Source organism: Apodemus sylvaticus, chromosome 7 (genome assembly GCF_947179515.1).
Source record: "Apodemus sylvaticus chromosome 7, mApoSyl1.1, whole genome shotgun sequence".
NCBI lineage: Eukaryota > Metazoa > Chordata > Mammalia > Rodentia > Muridae > Apodemus > Apodemus sylvaticus.
The window spans coordinates 101,986,315-102,003,976 of NC_067478.1; the positions used below are offsets into that span (position 1 = coordinate 101,986,315).

Here is a 17,662-nt window from a genome sequence, read left to right on the forward strand (position 1 = left end):
GAAGGTGGATAATGTAGAGCCACCCCAATAGATAGCCAAACAGGAGCCTCCCGCCCGCGGAACGGCAGCCCACAGTCTACCCGCGAAAGCTCCTGCGCCCCCGGCCTCAGGTCTGGAGCGGGGGCGGGGCTGGCTGTGGCTAGGGGCGGGGCCATGAGGGGGCACGCGCTGGGCGGGGAGGGAAGCCTGTGCATCCATGCTCTGATTGGACCTGGGCTAAACAGGGGCGGCATCTTAGGCCGGTTATGCCGGCTCGTATTGGATCCTGTCGAAGAAGGGCGTGGTTTTGTGAAGTCAGTTCCGGTCGGTGTAAAACCCCCGGGGCGGCGGCGAACGGGCTTCAGACGCTTCTAGGTCGCGGTGGGAAAGCGCTCTGGTCTGGCAGTGCCTGAGAAGGAGAGAGACCAGCGCCACAGCGACCCGGAGAGGGATGGCGGCCACCGGGACCGCGGCCGCTGCTGCCACTGGCAAGCTTCTTGTCCTGCTGTTGCTCGGGCTCACGGCGCCCGCTGCGGCTCTGGCTGGCTACATCGAGGTGAGGACCAGGCGAGCGCCGGAGCGGCGTCTCCTCCAGTCGCCCGGGAGCGCGGCCTGTGGGCGGGCGTGGGGACCGTGGCCGGGGGCGCGGCGCGAGGTTCGGCGCAGCGGCGGGTTGCCTTCCCCCCTACCCCGCCTGCGCGCCTCAGCTTTGCGCAGAGCTTAGCGCCGTGGTCTGGCTGCCTCCGTCGCCGCAGAGGCCAAATGAAAGGCGTCGGGGCTGCGGGGCCGTCCCAGCCCCCTACCCGCCGCCGGCGCCGCCGCATCCTCGGGGACACCGCACCGCGCGCCCTCCCTCCCCCGGGGCCGTGCGCGCCTCGGCCGTGCGCCCTACGGCCCCGCGGCGCTCTAAATGGGGCGGCCCGCACTGTGGTCCCTGCTGCCCGCAGCGGTCGGGGGCCCTGGGCTTCGGGCTCGCACCTGACTGTCGGCGCGCAGCCGTCGTTGACCAGGTGGACTTGGCAGCGGGGATGCGACTCAAGCCCTGGCGAGTGGCCGAGATGCCGAGGGAGCCGGGGGAGGAGGCGCCGCCAGGGCAGCGGGGCGCTCTGCGCCCTCCCCTGCCTCCCAGCCATTTGCACAAGTCTGGCAAACTAGGGAGCGCGGCTTTCCTGCTCCCGGGGGTAACGTTGAGCCTTCAGGGAAGCCATCCATTTGGAAACCTTTTAGGGGTTACTTTACTTGGGTCAGGATCACAGTGATTGCTCTGCACCGGAGGTCACCCCCGTTAACCTGGTGAAGTCGTCTAGTGTCCCAGGTGGTTGGCGGGAGTTCAGGCCGCTGGAAGAGGCAGGATGTCGGGTGTGGAACCGGTACTGCGGCTTACTCTGTGCACCTAGCCTCCCCGCAAGAACCCTCTGTCGCCCAGGGAGACGTGGGACTTTATTTTTACTTTCTCGAAATAGTGCTTGAACTGTAGGACTGGAATGTGTGTTTCTGGTGTATTATTTCTTCTTGTGCCTGCTCGTTGTATTAAAAAAAAATACAAAGCAAAAATGCCGAGGGTTGTTGTATGTTGCGCTAGTGTCCGAGATTGCATATGATTAAATAGGCATGACCTGAGAACGTTCTGATTAAAAACCCGGCTCAGAATAAATTAATTTCTACAGAATGTGTGAATATTTTTTCTGGTAAAAAGATCTAATGAGAAAAAAACCCTCCGGATGGAATTGCTCAAAACAATCTTTGTATTCATCTTGCTTGAAACTTTTTTGACTGAGGTGGGAAAAAAAGATAAGTCTTAAGTAGAAATAGTTAACGTTTATACACACGAAGTTTTATATTCTTTCAGCTTCCACACAGTCAGTAGGGCTGTATCTATGATCCCTGATAAGATGCCACTGGGAAACTGCTACATTGAACAGGATAAAAAGAGAAGGGGGGGGGGGAACCGAGTTTTATTTTTCAGGTGGGACTTAACGGGTCCATGTCAAAAACCATGGTTCCATTCCACCTCACTTCCCAGTGCTGTGAGAAACTTTAGATTCTAGAGAATTCACAACAAAGGATTCATCATTTTTTAAAGAATCCATTTAAATATTTAATGTCTCCAGGGGGGAAATACCAATATCAGAATTAGTTGTTATGAATTAATTTTGACTGTTTGACACACTGTTGAATTGAAAAGTTTTGCTAAACAAAATAAAAAAAATGTGCAGAATGCTTTTAAAATGGAGTTTTGTGGACTTTTCATTTTCTAGGATAGGAACAATATTTTTGCTCACGCTGACATTGCCTCAAGTGGTCTTTCCTTTTGCTGACTGGCAGAATTTTTTTCACATGTGTACTCTTTGTTTATTTGCTGCCAAGCAAAGGATTGCTAAAGCCTTAATTCAGATGAGAATGGTTTAAATCATGATGTCTTTGAGAAGGCTCTTATTGAGATTAGCCAAGGGGATCCCGGCCAAATCCCTGATCAAGTTGCTTGGCACAGAATTATTGATTGGCGGATCTTTAGTGTTGCTTGGTGTTGACTAAATTAATCTTTTGCACCTGTTTTTTTTTTTTTTTTTTTAAACACCTCTCTGCTTTGGGCACTTCCTTTCATAAATCCCAGGGCACGTTCTCGTGTGTGCAAGTCCCAAGTGTGTGCCCAAACTGCCCCCTTCACCATGGATGTTTAAGCTTCTGAAAGCCAGAACTTGAATTTTCTTTGCTACATCTGAAAGTGATCCTTCGGTGGGCATTGTCCAGGAAACACAAGAATGACAACTGAGGTGGAAACTGCTTTCTGAGATCCTTGTGAAAGGTGGCGTTGTATCAGGGTAATGCTTCTATTACAAGGTGCTGGCAACAGAGGAACTAAACTGTTTTTCAGTCTGGTCCTCTTCTGTAGAAGAATTTATGTCATTCCCATCGAAACTAAGCAGTCATAATAGGACTTAAATGGTTGAGGAAGGAATTCTTCATTGACGTTGATATTTGAAAGTTAGGGGAAAAGACTTTAAAACATTTTTAAAGGGGGGCTGGTGAGATGGCTCAGTGGTTAAGAGCACCAGCTGCTTTTTCCGAAGGTCCTGAGTTCAAATCCCAGCAACCACATGGTGGCTCACATCCATCCCTAACAAGATCTGACACCCTCTTCTGGGGTGTCTGAAAACAGCTACAGTGTACTTACATATACTAAATAAATAAATCTTAAAAAGAAAACATTTTAAAAGATGTATTATTTATGCATGTGTGTATCTGTGTTAAGAGCATGGCATATGTGTGCCCTTGGAGGCCAAAAGAGGTTTTGGATTCTCTGGAGCTGGAGAGCTACAAGGGATTGTGAACTGCTTGATATAGGTTATGGGCTTCAGGTCCCAGTTTGAGAGAGTGGGAATTGCTTTCGAATACTAAGTCTCTCCAGTCCCCTCTTTAAAATATATTTTTAAAATATTTAAAAAATATTAATTTTTTAAATTTAATTAAATTAAGCTCAGCGGTTAAGAGCATTGACTACTCTTCCAGAGGTCCTGAGTTCAAATCCCAGTAACCACATGGTGGCTCACAACCATCCATAATGAGATCCGACGCTCTCCTATGTCTAAAGACAGCTAGGTGTACTTACATATAATAATAAATAAATCTATGGGCCGGAGTGAGCGGGGCTGGAGAGAGCAGAGGTCCTAAGTTCAATTCCCAGCAACCACATGATGGCTCACAACCATCTGTACAGCTACAGTGTACTCATAAACATAAAATAAATAAATAAATAAATAAATCTTTTAAAGATATTCTAAAGATACATTCATTTATTTATTTTGTGTATGAGGCCACTGTGGTGGTCAGAGGACAACATATGAAGTATGGGAGTTGCTTCTCTCCTACTGTGTAGGCTCTGTAGAGCAAACTCAGTTGGTCAGGCATGGCAACACTGCCTTTATCCACTGGGACATCACTGCTGGGAAACAAACTCTGAAGTCACTGAATTTTCTGAATCTATTTTATTTTGTTTTTCCAAACAGGGTTTTTCTGTAGACCAGGTTGGCCTTGAACTCAGAGATCCACCTGCCTCTGCCTCCTTAGTGCAAGGCATATGCTGCCACTAGCCAGCCCAGAATCTGCTTTTAAAAACCTATTTTTTGAGATAAAATGCCAATCAGGTGTTTTTCTATGAAAATGTAGCTTCTGAATTGAGATGTGCTATGAAGTGTAACACACACCAGATGTGAAAACTTAGTATGAAAAAAATTAAAGTATCCCAATTTTTGTATTAGTGCATTGGCTAACATGCCTTTCCATTATTTTTCAGTTCTTTGTGCTCTGATGTGGCTGCTAGACAACTGAATAAGCACAACCTATGCAAGCCTTTATCTTTCTCTTGCACGAATTTGCTCACCTCTGGCCCTACAGGCATTGTTAGCACAGTTGCTGAGAACATTGCCATGTTTCCCCAGGAGTCTTGCTTCAAGTTGTTGGCATGAGCCCTAGTTTTTATTTGTGTGGGGTTTTTTTGGGGGGGGGGGCGGAGAGGATGGGTGCCAGCGGCCTTTTATTTTTCTTAAAGCACAGTTTTGAATGCTATTTTTTCCTTGTTAGCTTTGTCTTCAAATTGTTTTAGAAATGATTTCAAGCCTACAAAAATGCAAAATTGTGCAAACAACTCTGTGGAATTTACCTGCACTCAGTGTCGACATTCTGAATATTTAGAATTGGCTTTCACTTGTCTGGTTGTAGCTCTGTGGCAGAGTGCCCAGCACCCTGGAGTGGGGAAAGAATTTATCATTTGTTCTGTTACCATTATTGTATTTGTTGCTGATCTGCCTGGAAGTCAGTTGTGCGCACCACCCTCTTTGCCCCTGAAGACCCAGAGCAAAGGCATTCTCTTACATAAATAACATCAGGACAGTTATGATCTGGGAGATTCAATACTGACACATTATTCTGTGTTCTGTCTGTGTATTAGTCTGTTAGAACTATTGGCATTAGTATGTGAAAGGTTATGTAATTTTTCCAAATACAAAGATCAGATTTTTAACTTAGCTAATAGTGTTTTTTTCTACTTTTGAAAAGCAAAACATAACTTTCAGGATTCTTTATTTACTATTACTGAATTTTCACATTTCTTGCTTACTTGAGATATATGGTCTTGTGTGTGTGGGGGGGGCCCAATCCCCACCCCTCTTGAGGCTGTGGAGTGCTGACTGGGACTACCAGCACGCCACCATCACACCCGGCTTGCAGTTTTTCCCTTCGAATGCAACAAAAGAAAAATTGTATATATGGTGCATAGTCATTGTAGATTTAAAAAAACAACAGAAAATAAATGAAAATAGCTTGAAATTGTATCACTCAAGGATACCTGGAAAACATTTTGGTGATTTCTAAATACAGGCTGTGTAGAAGTTTTATAAAAGTGGCACACACTGTGTATGGACCCTGATATCAGCACTTTTAACTCTCTTAAAATGAACTACTTAGAGAAAATCCCATCCGTGGGCCTAGGGCAGGTCTTCGCTCAGACCGCAGTTGCTATGAGAGCAGCTGAGAGAGGAGGCTTCTACATCGCCTCTAATTCAATTTTCATGTTGGTTTTAGTGAGACAAACTAGATTACTTCGAAACTTAATTGAGTTTAGTATACTGTACCTTGATTTATAGCTTAAATTGAAAAGTAGACCGTGTAGGTGCATTCAGATAGAAGGGATTCCAGTCCTGTATATCAAGCATAACAAATATTTACTTTTCTGTTGTTTTTAGAAGTGAAGTTGGTTGGTTTGTTTTTGAGGCAGGTTTTTACTATGTACCATGTAGCTTTGGCTAGCCTGGAGCCTTGTTATGTAGACCAGACTGGCCTTAAACTCAAGAGTTCTGTCTGAAGGCATGCTACTGCAGCCAGCTGAGAAGTGAATCTTATGACTATGTAAAAACATGCTAGACAAGCATTCTACTCCTGACATCTCTACAACTGCATCTCTAGCTGAAGTTGTTTTTAAAATGAGGTTGTCTTAAACACAACTGTAACCTGTCGTTTCTATTATTACTATTACCATATGCATATGGTAGAGCCTGAATGTATGTCTGTACCACATGTGCTTCTGTACCCAAAGTTGCCACATTAGGGTGCCAGATCCCTGGGAGCTAGGTGACTGTGAGTCAGCTTGTATGTGCTAGGTATTGAACCTGGGTTTTCTTGAAGAGTGACCAATGCTCTTAACCACAAATCCTCCCTCCAGCTCCTGTAATCTGATTTTAAAATAGGAAGATTGGAGAGCTGAGTATGCATTTATTACTTGTCCAGCTAGTACTAACCTTATTGGTACAGTACTGAATGCCAAGTGTTGCAGCAGTGGAAGCTGTGTCTTCTGTTGTTTCCTGTGGTCCAGGTACACTGCATGTGATTAAGGGTGTCATTGGCTGCATCAGGGATGCTATTTCCCAAAGTGTCTTAGGTAACTGAGGAAACCAGCAGATGAGTGCTGCTCCCACACCAGCTTAGTCTGGTGAAATAGGTGTTCTTACTACCACCTAAAAAGTGAGTCCAGTAGATGCCAAGGTTTGAAGATCATGCAGTCTGGCCAGGGCTTGAAAACGTCTTATTCTAAGTTCACTGCTCCTTTTCCCTCTCTGTCAGGGAGTTTCCCTGTTGTTATTGGCTGTAGGTTTCTGTAATTTATGTTATGGACTGGTACATACCAAACTTAACTCTTTGAAGTCATTGTTATTTTACCATTTTACATTTTCCACTGATTATAAAGACCTTTTAGTATAAGCTCTTTTTTAAAAGTAAGCTTGTTTTATCTTTGTATTTTTTAAAGATTTACGTACTTATGCATCTGTGTTCTGCATGTATGTCTGCATGATAGAAGAAGGCATTAGACCCCATTACAGATGGTTGTGAGCCACCATGTGGTTGCTGGGAATTGAACTCAGGATCTTTGGAGAAGCACCCAGTGCTCTTAACCACCCAGCCATCTCTCCAGTCCTTTTCTTTGTATTCTAACAAGAAAACAATTAAGACATAATCCTGTGTTGGGTGGGGGTGAGGGACCGCAGCGGAGGGTTGTATCAGAACCAGGGGTTATATCATTATTCAGAGAAGAGGCTGCCAACTCCAGATGCATTTTACAAATATTGATCAGTGTGCTATGTAATTAGTAGATTGAGGTTCAGAAAAAAAAAAGTTAGATTTTGGTATGGGACAGCAATAAGGCTAGCTTATTAATTGAGCAACTCACTCACCATCAACCTTTTTACTTGGCCTTCCTGAGACTCATTTCTCTGAGGATGGTAATGTCCAGAGGGAGAGGAAATTGCCTTGTATGCCTCCTTTTGTGGTAAAGAAACATTTCCTAGTTTGGTAGCCCAAGACTGACCAATTCAAGGCTCCTCTGTAGAGGGGGATAGTCCCACTTCAGTAGTCTCGGGTCTCTTAAGACCTGCTTTGGAGGAGAATGGAGCAGCCTTGAATCAAACGGCTTAGATTGAAGAGATATTGTTGGTAGCAACCCAGTGCCTGTCTGTTACTAGAGCACTCTCCACTTGGGAAGCTCTAACTTGAGTTGGCTTAAAGAGAAACAAGTAATTCCTCTCTACTGAGTTATTGTGGGTTAAGTTATCTGATGAGTGTTATCATGTTACCCTGTCCCACTTCCTTTTAAATACAAGCGTGTGCACACATGCGTGGTGTGGAAGCCAGGGGTCAGCATCAGGAATTGTCCTGTTGTTCACTTATTTTTGAGATAAGGTCTCTGGCTAGACTTCCTGGCTGGCTTGCCAGCCAACCTGAGGCGGTCTCTGTTCTCCTGTCCCAAGCTGACCATAGATGTCAGTACTGTACCTGACATGGGTGCTGAGGAAGCGAACAGGTCCTGCTGCACGCATGGCAGGCGACTTCTACGACATTATACTTCATTTTTGAGAGACATCACCCACAGCAGAATGGTTGGAAGAATATAAATGATTGGACTTGAAGAAGGAAATGAAGATTTAGTAGTATGGTAAGAGCATAACTGTTGTCAAATACCCTTTTTTTCTGCTGGAATGATAAATTTATGACTAGGGAAGGCAGAAATAGGATTTCATTTTAAGAGATGAAATGTTAGAGCAGCATTTATTTTACCTCCTTTAATTAATCACAGCAAGGCATCTTTGAAAATGCGTGTACCCAACACCTATTTTTGTTTAGCTTAACATTTATAATGCTTGCTTAGACTTAAAAACAATTAACCAGGCATGGTAGCATACTCCTGTAATCTCAGCATTCCAAAGGCTGAGGCAGGAGGATAAGAAGTTAAAGCCCACAAGGGTCACACCTCTGTGATTCCAGGATTTAGGGAATAGAAGCAGGAGGATTAGGGACTCAGGGCCAGCCTGGGCTACAAAGAGCAAAACTAAGACTAACACACTTCAGACAGAAATGAAGCCTTACAAAGGAAGTAGTTGTTTGAACTTCCCAGAAGTAACTCTTCCCTGAGCTTGGTCATTTAGCATTCCAAGGTTTCTTTATGTTTTCATAACACTTCCTGGGGGTTTAATGAGTTGTAATTTTTTTTTTTTCATTCGTGCAGGACTCATTTGAGTCTGCTGTGAGGACTTCATGAGGTCAGAGTGTCAAGTGCCTGCTCCCTTGCTGTCCTCCTTAACCAGGCTTTCGTAAGCCTTTTGCTGTTTAGCATTTTTGGAGAGGGAGAGAGATTGCATGTGTCCACATGTGTGCATGGCAGGAGTCAGGTCTCTTTCAGCACGTGGATCCTTAGGGATTACGCCCAACAGCAAATGTAGGAGAGGAAACCTTGAACTACGCTACGTTTGAAGAAACTGAGCCTCAGTGTGTAGCCCTGACTGTCCTGGAACTCACAGAGGTCCACCTGCCGCTGCCTCTCCCTCAAAGATGGGTAGCACTGCTCAGTTTTGAGCTTTTGATCCACTAGCTTTTACTTCTCTTTGCTAGAATTACAACTGTGTGCTATCAAGCCTGGTTTGTACGTTGGTGGAGACGGAACCTGGGGCCCTGACCATGCTAGGCACGTTCTCTGCCAACTTGAGATACAGCCCTAGCTGTCGGTTGCTCACTTTTGAGCTTTTAAAACTTGCAGACACAGTTGCCAGGCATATTATCAGGAATCACTCCAAGGTCAGAAGAGCAGAGCCACGCCTTCTTTCTGTCCTCCAGAAGTAACCAAGCCCCAGCTCTTACACATTTATTCTTTGCCTTTGCAGTTTTAACAGACGTCCTCATTAACATTTCCTTTTTTTTTTTTAAAAGATCATGTAAATGGATTTACTCAATGTATCCCTGACTGTTTGGTGTCTTTCACTGAACATGTTTTTGAGAGTTGTTTGTACTGAGCATACTTGTGACTCACTGGCTTCTGTTGCTGTTCTGTATGAATAAAACCACAATTTACTTTGCCCTTGGACAGTTGAGTTGTTTGCACTTGGAGTTAAGATGTGCTTTCTCTCTGTGGCTTACTAAAAATATTTTTGTTTGTTTTCTTAGGCTCTGGAGATTGAACCCAGGCCTCTAGCCGCTACACACACACTCTACGGTTGAACTAATCAATAGACAACCCACCCCAACCCCCCAAAGGATTTTTTTTTTTTTTTTTTTTTTGGTTTTTTGAGACAGGGTTTCTCTGTATAGCCTTGACTGTCCTGGAACTCACTCTGTAGACCAGGCTGGCCTTGAACTCAGATATCCACCTGCCTCTGCCTCCCAAGTGCCGGGATTAAAGGCGCCACCACTGCCCGGCAAGATGTTTTTCTTAAGGTTTATTTATTTTATGTGCATCAGTGTTCTGCCTGCATGTCTATGCAAAAGTGCCAAATCCTTGGAGCTGGAGTTAGACAGTTCTGAGCTGCCATGTGGGTGCTGGGACTTGAACTCGGCACGCTGAAAGAGTAGCCAGTGTTCTTAACCACCATCTTTCCAGCCCCATCAAAGGATTTATTTTTAAATGTTATGGATATGAGTGTTTTGCCTGCATGTATGTGTGCCCTCTCTGCCTGGTGCCCTGTGATGCCAGAAGAGGGTATAGGGTTCCTTGGGACTTGAGGTATAGCTAGTTACAAGCTGCAGGTGAATGCTGGGACTTGAGTCCTTTGCAGGAACAAGTGCTCTTAACCACTGACCCATCTCTCCAACCTACCCCTTACTCTCTTAATTCTGTCTCTTGAAGAAGCTCTGCTCTCATAGGTAACCAACAGGCATCATAGAGGTGCCGAGCCTGCTGTTACTGTCAGGGCTGTTCTTTCTGACTGGGGCCGGGCTGTGGATGCTGAGCTTTACACCTGCTAGGCAGGGGCTTTCTGACTGACAGTCTCAGCCCTTTCATTTTTTATTTTTAGGGAGGGTCTTGATGATAAGGTACCCAGATCTTGAACTTGTGATTTTCCTGCTTCAGCCTCCTCAGTGCTAGAATTACAGTTCTATGCGACCAGAAGTCTTTCCTCTTTGCTCTATTGTGCCAAAATTAACTTTTGTTAATTTTTTAAAAATTTGTGAATCAGTTTTAAATTTCACATTCCATTGACCTCTCTGCTCTTGCTCTAAGTAATGTTTTACATTTACTAGAACAAGCCCTTGCATCTTGTTTTTTGTCTCTATTTTTTAAACCCACTTTCTTTGTATGTTTACTACATGTCACCAAAAACATATCTGTTGGAATTTGTTTGGAACTGTACCAAGTTTATCAATTAAGTCAATTGCAGTCTGATATTGTAAAATTGTCCTTTTGTCCAACAACTTTTGCTTGTGTCCAAATTGAAATAATTTACTTGTAATTTTGAAATTTCTTGGGGGGAGTATATTCTGTGATTGGTGACTGCTTTTATTTATTTACTTTTATGTAATGACCAGACCATTTAAACATTTCTTTTTCCCCATTTTTTCTTAATTGCACTGGTTAGAGAACTCTAGTAAATGTTCTATATAGTTGCAACTGTTAGAGCTGGTAGAATATCTTCTATTATTAGTCTCAGAATGAAGCTGTGGTTATCATTGATATGATACTTACAGGTCCCAGCTTGTATCAGATAAGAGGTCTTTGTAAACTTAACAAAAGTGCTTGGTGTGAGTGTCTTTTCTTTCATTCGTTCTTTCTTTTTTTTTTTTTTTTTTTTTTTTAATGTGTATGTATAATTTGGCTTGTGTTCCTGTGTGTGCACCACATGTGTGCAGTGCTTGCAAGGACCAGCAGAGGGTGTCACATCCTCCAGCATGGAGTTGCGGGGAATTGAACCTGGGTCCTCTAGGAGAGCAGCCAGTGCTTTGAACTGAGCTGAGTCTCCAGCCCTGTGCATGTCTTTTATTTCTCCACTCCCGGGACTATTATGGTGTCACTGTCCTCTTTTTACCCCCACTTTGTTTACTTACTGTTTTAGATTTGTTTTGCTAAAGTTTTGTCTAGGATTTCACCTCCATGCCCCAAAAATGGGTTTGACATATAACCACTGAGCCTTCATGACTTGCAGGACCCACGTGGTAGGAGGCAACAGACTCTTGAAGTTGTCCTCTGACCTCCACCTTGTACTACGTCACAAGCATGCCTATCCACATACATACACATAACACATGAATCGAAAAAATGTTTAATTAAAAAAACAGTAAAATTGTTTGACATAAAGATCATGGTCCATTCCTGGTATTGAATGATTCAAATCACTTACATGAATCAATTATTGACTGAGCCATCTCCCCAAACTCTCCATCAATAATGTTTTCATTCTTTAAGAAAAACTTTGTTGAGTCTTGCCTTTAGCTATTTTACTGCTGTATATAGGTGTGTATTTTTTATTCTGCGGTGTTCTGTTTTGCTTTTTTAAGGCAGTCTTGTGTACCCAGGCTTGCTGTGAACTCCCCTCGCTGAGGGGTCAGCGCACGGATTGCTCCTCTTGCCTCTGCTGCCTAGTGGCTGGATTGCCAGTGTCCACCGTCGCCTGGCTTTTAGGTGTGAGTTCTGATTGAGGAGCTCTTTAAATCTGTGAGATTTGGTGGCTTTCTTTACTTTCAGGAAGTTCTCAGCCATTAGCTCTTTTAAAAAGTCTAAATACTGCTTCTGCCCAATTATCTCTTTTCCTATAGGACTCCAAAAATATCTCAAACATTGCCCCACTGAATGTTGCAATTTTTTTTCTCTGAGTCAAAAAGTCACGTAGACCAGGCTAGTCTCATCTCCGTGCTGCACGGTGTAATTCCTGAGATGAATGAAAATATGCTTCTGTGGGGCAGCTGATAGCCAGTGCCTAGTCCATGGGTTTTGGGTTTTGTTTTGTTGTTTGTTTTTGAGACAGGATTTCTCTGTAGCCTTGGCTGTTCTGGAACTCACACTATAGACCGACCAGGTTGGCCTGGAACTCTTGAGATCTGTCTGCCTCTGCCTTCTGAGTGCTGGGATTAAAGGTGTGTGTCACCATCACCCAGACCTGTTTCCATCTATCATAACCTCCTCCTTATTGATTATAGATGTTTATTTCATACTAAAGTTTACATGTCATCCAGAAAATGCAAAAATTCTTTAAATTGCACAATTCAAAATCTACATATTTGAGTTTATAGTAAATTATATATAATAGAAAATGTATCATTTTAAAAGTAAACATTTTTATTGTCAGCAAGAACATTTATAGTGAGCTCAGTCCCCGTATTGTTTTGTGTATGGATATATATTCATGTGTTGGTGCAGATGTGTGTGAGTGCATGTGTTCCCCAGTCACCTTCACCTTGGTTTTTGGGACAATGTCTCATTGGCTTGCCAGGTAGGCCAAGTTGGCTGGCAGTGAGCCCCAGAGCTGTCTGTCCCCACGTCTGCTCTGTGGGGTTTATGCTGTGTGCTCCCCACACCTGGCATTTTGTCTGCTCTGTGGGATTTATGCTGTGTTCTACCCACACCTGGCATTTTTTATGTGAGTTCTGAGGATCAAACTCAGTTCTATATTCTATGCAATACTAACATTGCTTACCAAGCTCTCTACTCTCTTAAACTATTAAGTACATGATACACTGTTAAGTATTGGCTAGGGTTGTATAGTGAATCTCTAGAATTTATGAATGGTCTATAAAGAAACTTCTACCTGTTGAATAGCAAACTTTTCTCCCTTTCATCTTCTGGTTACTGCAATTTTGATGTCTGTTTCTATAATTTTACTATTTCAGATGACATACACTAGTGGAATCACTAAGTATTTGTTCTCTGACTAGTTCTGGCTGGTTTATGCTTACGGAACAGCGTGTCCCCTGCTCACTAACGTCCAGTTACACAGACAGTTTCCTCCTTCCACTCTCATCCACGGGCTCCTTTTTGGTTTTCCTCTTGGTTTCCCAGCCAGCACTCACCTAGCTATGCATAGGACTACAGGTCTAAATGGACAGTTACCTGGTTTGCTTGTCCTTGTGGCTGTAGCATAGTGGGCTTCACTGCCTTGCATGCTGGTTCTGCAGTGAGCAGTGTCTCTTCCGGATCATGCTTCCCTTGGCTGTGTAGCCATATGTGAGATGATAGGTCTTTGGTAGTTCTGTGTTTTCATTTTGTTTTACACAGTGAGTGTACATGTCACATTTCCATTAGCAGTGCGCAAGGGTTGCAGGTTCTCCATATCCTTGGTGGTAGTTCGTTCCTCTCAGGATTCGTAGTTTTGGGAGCAGGCATCCTAACTGTGAGGAGCAGCATCTGGCTGTGGTGTGGGTTCGAGGTTAGTCCTGTAACTAGTGGTGCTGAATGTCCTTTCCTGTTAGTTTTCCTTTGAAATGTCTTTTCAAAATGTTTGTTTTATATCTAGACAGTTTGATGCTGTTGAATTGCAAGAGTTCCTTTTATTTTTCTGGATGTGAATCAGAGCGGTGACTTGCAGTACTCCTTCCCATGTCTTTTCACTCTTGATGTAGTGTTCTTTGATGTACAACATTTTTAAAATTGATAAAGGGAAGCTTTGTATTTCTTTCCTGTAGTTACCTGTCTTAATGTCATATCTGAGAAGTTATGCTATGAAGCTTTTCCTGTAAGATTTCTGAGAGTTGTAGCTTTGAGCTTAAGGTATTCCTTGTTTTGAGTTAATTTGTGAGAGTGTTACATGCATACCTGAAGAAACCAAAGGAGGGTGTCCAGTTCCTCTGAGAAACAGGGTCTCTGGATCCGAGGCTCACTGCTTCAGCTAAGCTGGCTGGTGAGCCCCTGAGATCCGGCTGCCCATCCTCCCAAAGCTGGGCTGCAGGTGCGGGCGGCCGTGGCCACGCAGATGCCAGGGATGGATGGAGCACACTGCAGAAAGTCTGCACACTGCAGAAAGTCTCTCTGCTTTCCCAGAGCGTGCGTGCACCCACTGACTCACCTCCCCAGGCCCTTGAGTTTATTTTTATATGTAATTTAAGGCAGGGATCAGATTTCATTCTCACAAGACCGTTTGTTTTAAAGACTCTTCCATTTTTCTTATTATATGGTCTTGGCAATCTTGTCAAAAATCAGTTGGCCATATATATAAAGGTTTATTTCTGAACTGCTCCTTTTCAAGATTCTGAGATTCCATAATGACCTTTGCAGTGGCCTTTCTATTCTGTTGAGATTTTGATGGGTGATTACACTGAGTCTGCAGATTGCTTTGGGTAGTGGTGTTAATCTTAACAGTATTAAGATCTTTTCAATCTTGAGGATGAATCCAGGGCCACATACAGTCTAAGCATACACATTGTCATTGAGTTATATCCTGTGCCCAAATGCTAAGATCTTTAAATTAATTATTACAGTATTTTGTAATCAACAGGATCCATCAGATAGATTTTAGTTTATACTTTGTCTTTTGGTTTTCCAAATTTTGTTCTTTAGATTTTCAGGTCTCTTTACTCTAAAACCTAGTGTGTTAAATTTAGGTTAAGAAAAGAAAAAAAAAATGCAGCTTACAAATAGTGCATCCTTATTTTGTTTTGTCCTCACCATGTTAGACTTAACTGTAATTAAGTTCTAGGTACATATTTTCAAGTAATAGCTTTTTTTTGGATTTGGTTTTATTTTTTTTTTTTCGAGACAGGGTTTCTCTATATAGCCCTGGCTGTCCTGGAACTCACTCTGTAGACCAGACTGGCCTTGAACTCAGAAATCCGCCTGCCTCTGCCGCCCAGAGTGCTGAGATTAAAGGTGTGAGCCACCACCGCCCAGCAATAGTTTTTTTAAAAAAGATTTATTTATTTATTATATGTAAGTACACTGTAGCTATCTTCAGACACACCAGAAGAGGGCATCAGATCTCATTATGGATGGTTGTGAGCTACCATGTGGTTGCTGGGATTTGAACTCAGGACCTCTGGAAGAGCAGTCAGTGCTCTTAACCGCTGAGCCATCTCTCTAGCCCTCAAGTAATAGTTTTAATCTAAAAAGTTCTTACCAGTTTTTGAAGAATGTGGACATCTGACAGCAGGGGCCAGGTAGCAACAGGCTCCTTTAGTTGGTGAAGAAATGCTGTGGTCCACCTATCCTGTTTTCCCTCTATTTGTTATGTATAGATATCTGGCTTTTCAACCCTTGTTAAAAAGAAAGGGGAGAAAGCTGGTTGAGAAATGATCTGACATTTATAATGGTTCCCTCACCTATGAGAGGTCTGCTCCCAAATGTGCACTGGTGTCCTGAACTCTATGGACTGTTTTTTTCCTGAAATAAGCACACACACAACTCTACACCCATGTATATATAGGTGTTTATATATGTGTATATATACATATACAGTTATGTGCTGTGTGTGTGTATCTGTGATACAGCTTAATTAATAAATTAGGCACAGCAGTTATATTAGTTATAAGTATTAAGCAGGATAGTTTTAACAATTCTGTAATCAAGATGGCATGAGTATATCTTACTGAGCTTGTCCTTTGTGATAGTTTAATTTGGTATGTGAAAGAAGTGTTGTATAATGTGCATGCCTGGTATACATAAGGATCTAGTTTTAATGTACATCCAAAAAAAAATGGATAGATGGATGGATGGAGAAAGCAATAAAAAAGCAGGCTTGAGTTGCAACCATCATGACTTTTGTGTCTAGGTGGGATCAAGGTTATGTGAACAGTAAAGGTTACTTTGGCTTGCATGCTGTGGTGACGGGATAGTTTGACAGCTGAGACAGCTACTAAATGACTTAGGTGGATAGCAACATAGAACAAAGGAATGATTTGTGCCCTGGGTATGGAGCAGAGTGAAATTTTATTTTGTAACTTAGAATGATAAGCAACTCAGAACTTATGAATTGTTTATTTCTAGAATTTTCCATTTGGGCCATGGTTCTCTGTAGATAATGGAAACAATGAAAAATGTAACTTTGAGTAATGAGCTGCTGGTAATTTTTCTCATTCCACAGTACTTTGAATTGTTGAGCATGCTAGGCACGTGTGCTACCTGAGCCATAATTTATAACAAGAGCCTTTGCTAACTCCTTTACCCCCTTTAACCAATATTTCTGCTTAACTTTACATGGTTTTGTTTTGTTTTTTTTTTTAGTGCAACCTTGTTGTAGTTTGCTTTAGCTCTCACCCAAGAAGAGAGTCTATAAGAGATTGCCCATATCACACGGCCTTGTGGGCAGGCGTGTGGGGGATTGTCTTGATTGCTAATGGATGTGTGCTGGCTCAGCCCTACCTAATGAACTGTACTGTCCGGGCAGTTGGTCCTGGGTTTTGTAAAAACACTAGCCAAGCCTGTGCTTGTGAATAATCCATGGTTTCTGCAGTACTTCCCAGGCTGAGTGAGTTCAGAAGTGAGAGGTAATTCTGCATGGAATAGCAAGTAGGCCTGCTTTTTCAGGTTCTTACTTTGAATTCTTGCTTTGATTTTCCCACAATGATGGACTGTGATCTGGAATTGTAAGCCAAATCCTTTCCTCCCCTAAGTTGTTTTTGGTTAGAGTGTTTTTATCATAATAGAAGAAACTAGAACAAATCTTTCGCTCAATCTTTTGTAGAAACTGTTAGAGAAAAGGTTATTTGAGGTTTTGCTAGCTTCCTTGGGTTCTACATTAATAAACATCTTGTTGTGTATTATTTTGAATGATTATACTTGTGAATTGATAAAAGTCAAAGAAGCTGAATGGTGTTTAGTGTTTTTTAAAGCAATAGAAATAATACTCAAGACAGAATAAAATATCTTTAGTATTGCTGTAAAAGACTGATTCGAGCCTGATTTAAGGTCCTCACCAAGCAGAACTGGTCTTTGTGAATTTGTGTGTATGACGTACGCAGGTGAAGAAGCTGAACCCGTCACAATATGTACAGACAAGATGGCCATCATAGTCTATTAATGGGAAAAATTTTATTTTTACTTTTTGTGACGCTGAGGATGGAACCTAGGTCCTCATACCTACCAGGCATGTACTATACCACTGAGGAAAAAAGTCAGAAGGAATAAACTGTAAGAAGAGAGAAGGAAGAGAAACTAGAGGCTTGGTCTAGGAAATCCAGGGAGTGGAAAGAACAGATTATGAATGGAGAACTGCTCAGTCCACTAAGGGCTGGGTCTGGTGATGGACACAAAGGCCATAGCAAGGCACATTAGGCTGAAGTTAAACAGTACCAAAAATTGGGAAGCTAGAGAGAAGTAGGCCTGCACAGAAGGGTCGGATTGGCTTTGGTTTCTCAGTAGCAGTGCCAGATTCTCAAATTCTGAGGGAGAATGTAATTTCCAGCCACAATTTAGGGCTTATGTATATGACCCATAAAGTGCATATAT

At 42.8% G+C, this 17,662-nt stretch overlaps 1 protein-coding gene across 4 annotated transcripts in view; it reads left to right on the forward strand.

Moving 5' to 3' along the window:
- The first annotated feature begins 326 nt into the window (after positions 1 to 326).
- Aplp2 (amyloid beta precursor like protein 2) overlaps positions 327 to 17,662 on the forward strand; it is a 66,248-nt gene continuing 48,912 nt past the window's right edge. For all 4 annotated transcript variants that reach the window (XM_052188763.1, XM_052188764.1, XM_052188765.1 and 1 more), the window contains exon 1: positions 327 to 535. In XM_052188763.1, the coding sequence (XP_052044723.1) occupies positions 431 to 535 (105 nt within the window). In that variant the 5' untranslated portion in view covers positions 327 to 430. The remainder of the gene's footprint in view (positions 536 to 17,662) is intronic.